A 13,273-nucleotide genomic window follows, 5' to 3' on the forward strand; every position below is an offset into this window, starting at 1 on the left:
TTATGCTTGAATATGTTCAAAAAATGTTCCAACTTTTCGTTAGTATTAGAGGTATCATATACTTCTCTCCAAGATTGTTCACTGATTAGGTACTGGAAGCATTCAATATTTTTCCCACTATAAATCCTTTTATGGATAACATTTTCTATACTGGTCGAAGTGTGATTTACAGGTATGGTCAGTAATTGTGAAAGGTGGTCACTATAGCCGGTATCAAAGTTTTCTGATGTACACTTGTCCATGTTTACACATACCTGATCAAGGAGAGTGACACTAGTTTCAGTTACATGTGTTGGAGAGCTAACAGTAAGACAAAGATTGTAGGCTTTTATAATATTTAAAAACGTTTCCCTGTGAGGGCTATGGCTCAGAAAGTCAATATTAAAATCACCACATAGTACCACTGTTTTCCCAGTTGTCTTAAGTTTGCCTAAAGCAAGGTCCAATTTTTTGAAAAAAACACTTATGTTGCTAACAGGAGATCTATACACACATAAAATAATAGTGTTTTCAGACATTAACTCTACAGCTGAGATTTCAAAGTCTCTTTCACAACCAAGTTTGCAAACAGATGTTATACTCTTATAATCTACATTTTCTTTTACATATATACAAGTTCCCCCATGTTTTGATTCCATTCTACAAAAGCAGTTTGCAAGGTTAAAATGTAATATTTTTAAGTACTGAAAATACTCATTTTGTAACCAATGCTCACAAAAACATAACACTGAAACATCTTTCCATTCACTATTGAGGAATATATTTATTTCATCAACTTTGTTTGTTAATGACTGTACATTCTGGTGTACAATCTTCAGTCTATATTTGCAATTTAATTCTGCATCACATTTATTTGTGTTACAGTCTACTTCCCTAAAAAATGCCTTTCACCCTTTTTATAAGACATTGCATCTTTCTTTATGACCCATTTGTCCAAAGTACTTTGGACTGCTTCTATATTAGGCCTATTGTGATTCCAATTTACTAGACGACAGATTTCTTCAACCAAAAATTGTTTCCCAATGTGATTTAAATGAAGGCCATGGCTGGTGTGCATGGACCTGTCTAACGTGCTTACATTTATTAAGTTCACGTACAGAAACTTTTTGCATGCAGTATCTATCTCTTTGTTTACTCTTTCTATTAACTTATTTACACATGACCAAGGAGGAAGGTCGTATCTGTGTGGTTGATTTACAACAGCTACATTTGTGTTGCTTAATTTGGGTAGCACACTTTCAAGAACAGTGATGAGTTCACTACCTTTATCTCTGGCAACATCATTCGCACCTGCAAAAATTACGACACAGTCTTTTGGGTTAAGGTTTTCACACGATTTTACCACTGTTTTTGTCACTTCTGCAATGCCTGCTCCTGGTTTGACAAAGGCTTGGACACTTGCGTTAGTTTGTGTATCTGCTACCTTTTCTGCTATCTGATGTCCATGATTATCGGCAAAAATCAACACTTTTTGTTCTTTTTTGCGCATTTGAGGCCAGTCGACTGATTTTTTAATCACATTTCTTTGTTTAGGATGCGACATGCGCGAAAAATTTACAGTGCACGGCTGTTGTTGTTTGTAATTATTATCTGGACTCATATGTTCCTGATTGACATTGTTTGCTTAGTATTGATAAATCTTCTCCCATACAATTTTCTCTCATTCTACTGTGTAATCAATGTTTTTTCAATAACTTTAGGCAGCCCTCTATTTTTAACAAGCCAGTTTCTCATAAGTTTCTACCTACTGTGATGAAATTCTTCCAATTAATATTATATCTGTCATGAAACATTTCCCAGTACATCAGTTTAGCTTTCTGAGTACTGTATTTATTTATTTATCCTACAGCACCATACAGTACCTCAATGTCTGCAAGTTCTTTCAGTAAATAATGCTCCATCTTTGGCAACTGACCATGGTCTGTAAATGTTAAGCAATATCACCAATACATCACAGATGAGCATATCAGTTTTCAAGGTAGCACCACCAGTATGATGTGGCAGAAAGTTTTTTGTTATGAAATATACACAGTTTAAAAATATATGCCTCACACATATTGCTCAAACAAGATCTCATTCCATTTGAAATTTCATTTTTGACTGTTAGTACCTCAACTAAAATATACTTAGTTTAGGACTCTCCACCACCTACATAATTTTGGACCTACAGGTTTGAGACAACCTGTAGAATATATATTAAAACTGAAATATATTAAAATACAACACGTTTTATTTCTTTTCAGATTGACGAGGACAGTTTCAAAAAAGTTATGGATTATATAAAATCTGGGAAGGAGCAAGGAGCTCACCTTGAGTGTGGTGGTGATCGTTTTGGTGACAAGGGCTACTTTGTAAAACCTACTGTTTTTTCAAATGTTACTGATGATATGAAAATTGCACGTGAAGAGGTGATTAATATGCATTCATTACTTTAATTTAATGGGATTTTGCCAATTTTTTAATTTATTTGTTTGTTGGAAATTTATTTGACAGTCATACAGCAATTCACAGCTTATCTCACTTACGTTAAGTATGTAAACTATTCCCATATTCATAATCTGGAATTAATTTTCGCTGTTTATGTCTGAAAATCTGCATGCTGGTTGATTAAGAGAGAACATGTCATGTCTTTGGAAATGATAGTACTAACAATGCTAAGCTATGTTTGTTATATGAACAACCATTCTACTCCTCATAGCTACAACATACACATTTGACAACACAAAAAGGACTCTATGTATTGTGGGCAAGGCATTCCAGACTAACCTTGCAGACATAACCTGCCTATGGGGCATAATGGTATGAGTGGGACAAAAAACAAACAGGACACAGAAAGTGCTTTTTTCAGATTTTGGGTTCCTTTATTGGAACAGAACATTATTAAAATAAAAATTAACAGGAGAACAATAACACACTAAAATTATATAGCAATAAAAATGGACACAGGGGAAATAATTCCTACAGAACATGGTAGCGGCAATGGCCTTGCTGCAGTGGCTACACTGGTTCCCATGAGATCACCGAAGTTAAGTGCTGTCGGGCATGGTCAACACTTGTATGGGTGACCATCCAGGCCACCATGCGCTGTTGCCATTTTTCGGGGTGCAGTCAGCCTCGTGATGCCAATTGAGGAGCTACTCGACTGAATAGTAGTGGCTTCGGTCCAGAATACCATCATAATGACCGGGAGAGCAGTATTCTGACCCAGACCCCTCCTATCCGTATTCTCCACTGAGGATGACATGGCAGTCGGATGGTCCTGGTAGGCCACTCGTGGCCTGAAGACAGAGTGCTTTTTTTTATAGAACATGGTAGCCCCCCTGAACTGAAGGACACAATGATTGGAAAGTAATGAATTATAAGTCTCAAAATTACATACAGCAATTCTGTACCTAAGCAAATACAAGGAATAAAAAATAAAGGGTTCACAAGTATACCTTGAATGGAATTGTTTAATCTAAGTGTGCATCATGTCACTATAGGTGAGGTGCTGGGTGTAAGCCACAATGGCAACTCCATATGGATGAGGTGCACATACCGTTAGTACCCATATGATCATGACAACAATGCAGAAGGCAACAAAAAATAGAAACAAAATTTGCAGACACAAATGTGGTAGTCTATGGCAGTGAGGCAATATGTGGCACACTCTCAGCGATATTGTTACTAAGAATTCCGTGATGCAGTAGTAGCCTATTGATCCCATGAAACTGTTGGCGGTAGTGCGAAAACATCAATATCAAATTAGTTTGTACGAAAAAAAAATGTAATGCTCTGCCACTAGCAGTCAATAAGGTTTTGCAGATGCCAGCAATCATTGTTCATCGAATCATGTGGAACAGACACACTGGTGTCATCTTCTCTGCACAAGTACGTGTCCAGAATACTGTTACTGCACCTCGTGGTAAGAGTTCTCTTCAAGTGGCACAGCACAATCAACACTCACTATAAAACATTATCTCATTGGGCGACCAGGTCAGTTGTTCGGTGTCAGTGCAGGCAGCAAGTCAGGGAGCTCTTTCCATCGTATGCTTCTCTCTGGAAAAACCCCACAGCTGCAGCGAGGCAGTACATGGTGGAGAGAGGTTCCACTACTTAGGTCTATATTTACTACATTTTGGCACAAACAATTTCATTTTCCAGCAAGAAAGAAGAGAATGTCATCAGAAATCAGGATATCAAGAGATTATCCAGGACCCTAGATCAAGAATGATACAGCATGTCAGGAAGAGAGCCAAATCACCAGATCAAATCTGAAAATACAAATGTGCCACCTACAGCGAGTACACAATGGAAGAATTGAAAGTTACTATGGCTGAGAGGAAGCAGATACCAAGCTTTCTCTAGAGGCTGAAGATAATTCTTGAGACATTAAGTGCAAGTTGCAATTGATATGGCTACAAAACAGAAAACTTTTGTTATAAACTTAGATAAAAACTGTTTCCTCTAATTAAATGTCAGGAGCCACATGCATGATCAAAAGCAGAGGTTAATACAAGACCTAGCTTTTGGAATAAAAGAATCAACCATCTAACAAATGAGCAGAATGGGTCAGAGTAAATGAGACTCTCCAGAAGATAAATAGAGGCAAGATAAATAGAGATTGCCCAGATCTTCAAATCAGGAAGGATATAGCAAAACAGGAAAAGAGAACCCCACAAGAAAATTCTAGCATCAGACAAAATTTGGTGTTTGAAGTTACTGTCTGTAGAATTCACAGAGAAGATGGAGAACAGCAGATTATAATTGGGATCACAGATGAGCAGATATAATGCAAATTAGAGGAGAAGAAAACTGAACTGGTGCAGAAGAAACTGTCGTTGAGAGAAAGAGTCAAGTCCACTCAACTGATTAAGAAAGCACAAAGCTCGGTACTACACAATATGTACTTTGCAACAGGGTATTGTGTCCAGAATGAGATTTTCACTCTGCAGTGGAGTGTGCACTGATTTGAAACTTCCTGGCAGATTAAAACTGTGTGCCCGACCGAGATTCGAACTCGGGACCTTTGCCCGCGAAAGGCAAAGGTCCTGAGTTCGAATCTCGGTCGGGCACACAGTTTTAATCTGCCAGGAAGTTTCAGGGTATTGTGTGTTTCCAGCATAAAGACTACCCAGTAGCACTCAAACATTTTCACTGATGCCATTAATACAGTTTTATTTTTCTTGGACAATAAGACATCAAAGTGCAGTTGTGTTGAAATCCAGAAATAAAACTTTTCTCTTTCCTTATTTTCTTTGGTAAAAATGCAGGAGATATCCTCTGCTTTTTTTCTTCAAGGAACCTACTATAGTCACGTCTGTGTAGGTTGTGAAAGCAATAGTAGTCTATAGCACTCCAGCAAAACTGAGGCCTTGCTACAGAGACATTTACCAAACTGTGTAATGCAATTGGTTGCAGTAGGCATACGAAGCTACTGTGCTCAGCCTACTACATCTGTCAGGGATCTACTTACAATGACCAGATGGTAGGTGTCACCTTTCTCCTTTTTCAAGATTTCCATCAGTGTAAAACTTGTAAACCAGTTACTGAGTGTGATATTCTGGTTAGTGCCTTCAAATGGCTTGACTAGTCAGAGAGCAATATCTTGGGCAATTTTCTTGAAATTGTATGGCGCCTTCAGGTTGTTTTCCTGCATATTGTTCAAGATTGTATGTATATGCAGTCTTTGCATCAACCAAAGTGATTATTTTTAGTCCATACTTGTTTGGCTTATTGAGGATACATTGTCTGAATGAACAAGATCCTCTAAGTGCTAAAAAGCTGTTCACCGATTGTAAGATATTTACTCACAGTAAAGTTATTTTGAAAATTTGTCAGAAATAACTCAAAATTTTTCCACAATGGTGCAAGATTATCAGTTTCCTTCCTTTCAGTATGTTTGGTTACATCATCAGATCTTAGACATCTTAGTAAAAAGCAAAACCTCTTTCCACACTTTGAAAGACAAAAAGCCTTAACCTTTTGAGTTACCCCAAAGCTGTATAATTTTTTCAATTTCAGAAGGAGAAGTTGGTGATACATCCATATGACTGAATTTTATTAGTGTATTAGCATTTCTTTTTTCAACAAACTACTTAGAATTTTCTCTTGAAACACCAGTCCCTTTGGGACTATTTCATCAAGTTTAATTTACTGACTGTGCACTCACTGTATGTTCATAAGAAAAATATGTCTGTAAAAAAGAATTGTGAAATAAGCGTAATGAAAGTTGACATTCATAACTGCAAAGCACGAATCAGATCTGGCTATCATATGACACTGAGTCTACCTGAGCTGAAAGACAATTCTATAATGCATTTCCAAATAATATACAGCATCTCTGTGGGACTCTATTTAAGAGAAAGTTAAATTAATTGTTAACTAAAAATGTTTATACTCACTTAATGATTTCTGAACTCCACTATCTGCAGTAATACTTTTGTATATTGTAGTATATTAATGGTGGAAAATATTCATGTACTAGTATCTAATGTGCTATTTGTTATAGATATTTATTATATGTTTGGTATGATATCACTTCTGCAAATGTACAAACATGACAATGTCCATGACTTAAGTTTTAATGGGCAAATAAAGATTGTTATTATATGAGAATGCAGGCTTTCTCGGCGAATCTTGATGATAAAATCCTCTCGGGTTGACAGCCGAGTCAATGCGTTGTCCTCTGGCAATGTTTCAGCAAGTTTCTTACTTGCCATCTTCAGGCTAAGTGTCGGGTTCATGCCTCGTCCGGATCTTTATAGCTGCTAGACCACAAGCTTCTATGCATCCTCGGCGCCAGTCGATCCAATCAGGCACGATTGGAATTTGCATGGCTCTACACAATCTCTTGGTTTCTTCAAATTTAAACGTGTGTTCTTCATTGAGGCTGCGCTCTGCTACCGCAGATTATTCCTTTTGTCCGAGGTGAATGCTTCTCACACATTCAGAGATGCATTGTGTGATGCAACGCTGTGTCTGTCCAATATATTGTTTCCCACACTCACAGGAAATGCTGTAGACACCCGGTGTTCTTAAACCCATGGTGTCCATCATTGAACCCAGCATATTCCTTATATTTTTTCTGGAGGACAGAAGATGGCTTTTATCTTGTTCTTCTCCAGTATCCTAGCAATCTTGGCCATAGGCGGATCTATGTGTGGGAGGAACACCAGACCTTTGTTGTTCTCTTCTTCGTTAAGGTCCTCCTTCTTCTTGCTCATCTTGAGAGTGTATCCAATCTGTGTTCCAGTGTAGCCATTCTTCTGGAAGGTTTTCTTCAGGTGCTGAATTTCAGTAGATAAACTGTCCTTCTCGCATATGTCATGAGCTCTGTGGACAAGGGTAATGAGCCTGGATTTCCATTGTGCTGGAAGATGGCAGCTGGTGGCATTGAGGCACAGGTCTGTGTGTGTTTTCTTTCAGTAGAGGGGGTGTCCCAGTGTGCCGTCCGTTTTCTTCTTTATTAGGATATCGAGGAAGGGTAGGCACCCATTTTCTTCCAATTCCATTGTGAACATGATGTTCTCCTGTATGCTCTTCAGATGGTTGAGAAATTCCATTAGTGTCCTTGCCATACAGCCAGACTGCGAAAGTATCATCCACGTATTGATAAAAGACCGTGGGTTTAAGGCGTGCTGTTTCCAAGGCGATATCCTCAAAGTATTTCATGTATGCCCCCAAACTGGAAATACGTGGTTGTGAGTGCATGGTGGAATAATTTCACTGTGTCTTCATCAAAATGATTCCCAGTAGTTTCGAGGAGTCCTCTAGCGGTACCCCTGTGAAGAGGGATGTAACATCAAAGCTGACGATAATGTCATTTTTGGCAAGAGTCCACTCCTTGAGTGTCTTAACAAACTTCGTGGAATTCTTGATGTGGTGGGGACATTTACCCACGAGAGACTGAAGCAGTTGTGCCAGGTGTTTCGCTATACCACAGGTAGGAGAATTGATCATGTCTACTATCGGGCGTAGTGGTATCTCCCTCTTGTGTATCTTAGGGAGGCCGTATAACCGTGGTGGAACCGGAGCTCTGGAGTACAGCCTTTTTAACAGGTCCTGGCCCAGACCTGAGTTGTTCAGAAGACTGATGGTCTTTCTAGTCACAGCTGTTGTAGGGTCCTTCTCCACTTGTTTGTAGGCCTGGTCCTGCAGCAGCAAATTAATTGCCAGTGCCGAGGATGCAGAGAAGCCTGTGGTCCAGCAGCTATAAAGATTTGGATAAGACGTGAACCAGACACTTTGCCTGAAGATGGCAAATAAGAAATTTGCTGAAGCGTTGCCAGAGAACAACACGTTGGCTTGGCTGTCAACCCAAGAAGATTTTATGATCATGATCATTATTGTTATCATTATTATTATTATTATTATTATTATTATCAATGTCTTTGAAGTGCATTATGTTTGGTGTGTGGCAAGCAGAAAAAAATATTCTTTTCTATCAATATGACTGATAATGTTACAGATATTTGGGCCTGTACAAAGTATAATAAAGTTCAAAACTATAGAGGAGGTCATCGAGAGAGCCAATGATACGCTTTATGGTCTTGCTGCTGGAGTTATCACAAAGGATATTAACAAGGCTCTTACAATTGCCAATGCACTTGAAGCAGGTTCTATGTGGTAATTATCAATATTGTTTGATGAAAATGATAAGGGGAATCTTTTCACTGAATATATTCAAAACAGTTGCAACTGATAAGCAAAACTCTTTTTAAATAAAATAGTTCCAAGTTTTGAAATTACTGGTTCCATTTTTCAGAGAAGAAGGGAAGAATAGCTACTCACTTCTTAAAGGCACAATGTGATCTGCCATTTTTATGTCAGTTCAGTTAGCATCACAGTTTATATTGTTTGGTAGATGATGTAGTTTTCATTCTACATACAGTGTGAACCTTCATTACTTCACTTTACATGGCGCAATCACATTAATGTGACCACTTCTCAAAAGCCTGAATAACCACATTTTGCAGCATGGACATGCAGAAAGAGAGTCCGTGAAGTTGTGGAAGGTACCGATAGTGATGTGGAGCCTTGCTGACTCCAGTGCCGTGGCCAGCTATACTAGGATCCATCATGCAAACAGCTGATTGAGGTGGTCCCACAGATTCTTGACTGGGTTTAAATCTGGGGAGTTTCATGTCAAAGGGAGTACAGTAAATGCATGCTGGTGCTCTTTGAATCGCGCGCATCCACTGCAATCTATATGATGCATTGCATTATCCTGCTGGTACATGCCATTATGCCGAGGAAAAACAAACTGCTTGTAGGAGTGGACATGGTCCCCAACGATAGATGTATACTTTTGCTGATCCACTGTGCCGAGATCATCCAGGGAATGCCAGAAAAACATTCTTCAGACGATAACGCTCCCTCCTCTGGCCTGGACACTTCCAAAAATTCCCGCAGGCCGTACACACCAACAGCCGTCATTCCAATGGAGGATAACACATGATTCATCTGCCATCTGTCCTCACTCAGTGGATGTGCAAGTGTGGTATCGGCATGCAAATTCCAGCCTTTGTCACTGATGAACAGCAGTCAGCATAGGTGTATGAACCATGCACCTGCTGCAGGGGCCCATACCCTGCAACATTCACTGAATGGCCATTGAGGAGACATTGTTAGTAGCCACTTGGTTCTGGTCTTGATTCTTGGCCTTGGCAGTCAGTTGTTCAACATTTGCACATCTATTTTCCTGTACACATTTCTGCAGCTGATATTCACCCTTGTGGTGCACCACAATCGCCTTGGTGCTGGTTTTGGATAGTGCCATTTTGCCATGCATGGTGTATTTTAACTATGCCATTATGTGAAAAGCTTACAGACATAGCTATTTTGGAAATGCTTCCACATCAGGGCTAAAAGCGAATGATTCAGCCCTTTTGGACACCAGATAAATCGCTCTATTTCTGCATTATGACAATGACTGCACTGTTTCAGCATCTGCCCTCCTCAACCCCCCCCCCCCCCCCCTACACACACACACACACACACACACACACACACACAACACACACATTCACGCTTTATATACCCTTCCCTCTTAGTGCTGCCATCTGCGAGTGGTTACTGCACATTGACCTCAAGCATAGATGGTGGTCACAATAATGTGACTGGACTGTGCTGTTATTGTGGAAAGCTAATACTGATGTATATGTCCATTTTGGGTGTTGATAGAAGGAACTGAGTACAAACACCTGTGCTTCACCATTATACATGATAGCATTCTGTAGTGTTATCCTCATTTACTGTACCTCTTACTGATGAACAGTTTCCTCGTCCCCTTCATTCTTCAAAAACATTATCGTTTAGCCTGGAAGGTCGTAATTAACAGTGTTTTTCACAATTTATCTGTCACTGTTTTTACAGTCCTCTCACAGACAAGATATATTCAGATTGTAAAAACAAAATCAACTTTAACATTGCATTAATTTTGCAACAGATAAATTAAAGAAAAAATAGATTACAGACTTTATAAAAATTGAGAAATCATAGCAGTTAATAGTTGTACTTAACCTCCTGAAGCGAATTTTACCTATTTAAATGTTTTCACCATTTTTGTTCTGATTTTATATGTTGTCATCCACAATGAATCTCTCTTCTAGTACATAAATTTAATGTATTCATCATGAACATGAACTTAAAAAGAAAATTTTTTCAAGGGTGAACTGCTTCTTTGCACTTGGACCTCAGTCCCCATTTGGTGGATACAAGCTCTCAGGACTAGGAAGGGAATGGTAAGTGGGGAAGTCATTAAGCATTTAACCTATAATTACAAATCTTCACGTAGTCTCATAATAAAACTATGTTACTTTATCATTTGCAGTGGAGAAGAGTCATTGGATGAATACCTGGAAGTTAAAACAGTTGCAGTAAAGTTGCCTGTGAAATTATGAGGTGTTAAAAGCTGCTGTCTTTTGTTTTATTCTTTGTTATTCTAAAATACAATGTTACATCCATGTGCAATGTCAAAGGTTATCTACATATATAGTGTTAACTGCATCCAGAAAACATCTATATAGTGTTATACAATATTTCAGTCCACAGTTCAGCTGATCAGATGACAACAAATGGCAGTTTGTTCGTACGCTATTGACACTTACAACTAAAATAAAATTATTTCTTAAATCTTTGACCATATCAGTTAAAATTATAAGTTTTAGAGGCATTTCTGAATAAGCAGCTGCTTGAAATATCTTTTACAAGTTTCTCCAGTCGGCATTTCCAGTTTATTTGGTAGTTAATTATGATGCTTAATATTTCCCAAAGTGTCATTTGCTGTCAGGGTTAGACTTCTGCTGATTATGTGAAAATATGTTTTTCCTTGATATTACAGTTATCAATCTAGATGCTCCTACTAGCTATTTGAGTTTTTTTTCTTTTCATTAAGATAATTTTTTCCATACATTATTAGACTATTAAAGTTAATAAATAGATTTTTACATTGCATGTCTGATTTCATCTTGTTATAATCCTAATGCCTCTCTTCTATAATATAAGAACCATTCATTAGTTTGAAAGGTGCTGCCCCACATTACTACTTATTATGATAAAATAGGATAATCAAAACTAACAACCCTTAGGACTTGACTATCTTTTCTATATGTGTATAGAACAAATGGTTCTGAGCATCATATAGACTATTTATTATCACAACAGTTTCACATTCTACTGATGAACTACACAAAATAACAATCAGACATCTTGTCACAGGCAAAAGGCCCCTCACAAAAGTTCTTGGTGAGAGTCATGGATGAATGATCAAAAACTGCCAGCCTCCAAAATTTATAATAATAATAATAATAATAATAATAATAATTTTATTGTGATTCATCCATTACAGCAATAGGTAACATCAAGCACATAATACAATATAACTTAATTCAAAGAAATTAAGAGGCATGTCATTAATACTACACAATTATATTACATTTGAAATAATCATTTATGTCATAGAATGGATCAGCAAGTAGCCATTCATACAGCTTTTGTTTGAATGCTTGTTCAGGTAGTTCTTGTACAGATTGAGGAAGCTTATTAAGTAGTTTGTGCCCCATCAGTTCATAGCTGTCTGTATTAAGGAGTATAAATGCATTTGCTCCTTATCGTGTTGTAGAAATGTATATTTTCTCTATGTTTTGCTTCTGGTAACTTCTTTTTTGTGTGGGGTAAAACATAGTAAATACACAGGTTTATTACAGACATGAGTTTTTGTTCACAGAACAATGGTTTGCAGTGTGCTTTGTATGGAGAATCAGTAATTATCCTAATGGTTTTCATTTTTAGTATTAGGGTGTCACGCACTGAACTCGAATTCCCTCATAAAATAATACCATAAGTTAGGATGATTTGGGAAAATGCAAAATACATGATTCTAACATAATTTTGAGGTACACAGTCCATAAGTTGCCATAGCAAATACATAGCTCTAGACAATTTATCACTAATATATTGTACATGTTGACCCCAGGATAATTTTTCATCTACAAATACCCCTAAAAACTTAACACAACTAGGATCATCTGATGGAGGCTTGTCTTTTAGACTAAAAACCATCTGCTGCATTTTGTTTTCATTCAGTAGGAAGCCATTTACTTTAAACAAATAAACAAACAAAAAATGGTTCAAATGGCTCTGAGGACTATGGGACTTAACAGCTGAGGTCATCAGTCCCCTAGAACTTAGAACTACTTAAACCTAACTAACCCAAGGACATTACACACATCCATGCCCGAGGCAGGATTCGAACCTGCAATGGTAGCGGTCACGCGGTTCCCGACTGAAGCGCCTAGAACCGCACGACCACACCGGCCGGCGCTTTAAACCAATAGGATGCTTGAGTCATTGTCTCTGCAAGACAAGCTTTGAGGCTACTGAAAGTTGTATCATCTGTATATAGTACTCTCATGGACTGGATGAATTATGGCAGATCATTAATCATTATGAGGAACATAACAGGCCCCAGTACAGATCCCTGTGGTACACCTATTTTAACTAATTCAATATTGGACTTTTCTTTACCTACAGAAACAGCTTGCTTGCGACCCTGTAGGTATGATTTTAAAAGTTTAAGGCTGTTACATCCAATGCCATAGTACTCCATTTTTTCTAGCAATATTTTATGCTCTACATAGTCAAAAGCCTTACTTAGATCACAAAAGGCGATTTGAGCAAATCCTTTATCCTCAAACACTTGACATATGTGTTTAACTACTGAGTCTCTAGCATCTGCAGTTGACAAATTTTTCCTCTTACCGTATTGTGATTCACTAATTATTTCTGCATT

The 13,273-nt window shown here is 37.9% G+C and overlaps 1 protein-coding gene across 1 annotated transcript in view; it reads left to right on the forward strand.

Moving 5' to 3' along the window:
- Positions 1-11,050, forward strand: part of LOC124799731 (aldehyde dehydrogenase 1A1-like) — a 49,327-nt gene extending 38,277 nt beyond the window's left edge. The window contains exons 7-10 of the mRNA XM_047262942.1: positions 2,244-2,408; positions 8,450-8,607; positions 10,650-10,724; positions 10,814-11,050. Coding sequence (XP_047118898.1) covers positions 2,244-2,408; positions 8,450-8,607; positions 10,650-10,724; positions 10,814-10,883 — 468 coding nt within the window. The 3' untranslated portion in view covers positions 10,884-11,050. The remainder of the gene's footprint in view (positions 1-2,243; positions 2,409-8,449; positions 8,608-10,649; positions 10,725-10,813) is intronic.
- Positions 11,051-13,273: the final 2,223 nt, after the last annotated feature.

The sequence above is a fragment of the Schistocerca piceifrons genome, chromosome 1, assembly GCF_021461385.2.
Source record: "Schistocerca piceifrons isolate TAMUIC-IGC-003096 chromosome 1, iqSchPice1.1, whole genome shotgun sequence".
Taxonomy (NCBI): domain Eukaryota; kingdom Metazoa; phylum Arthropoda; class Insecta; order Orthoptera; family Acrididae; genus Schistocerca; species Schistocerca piceifrons.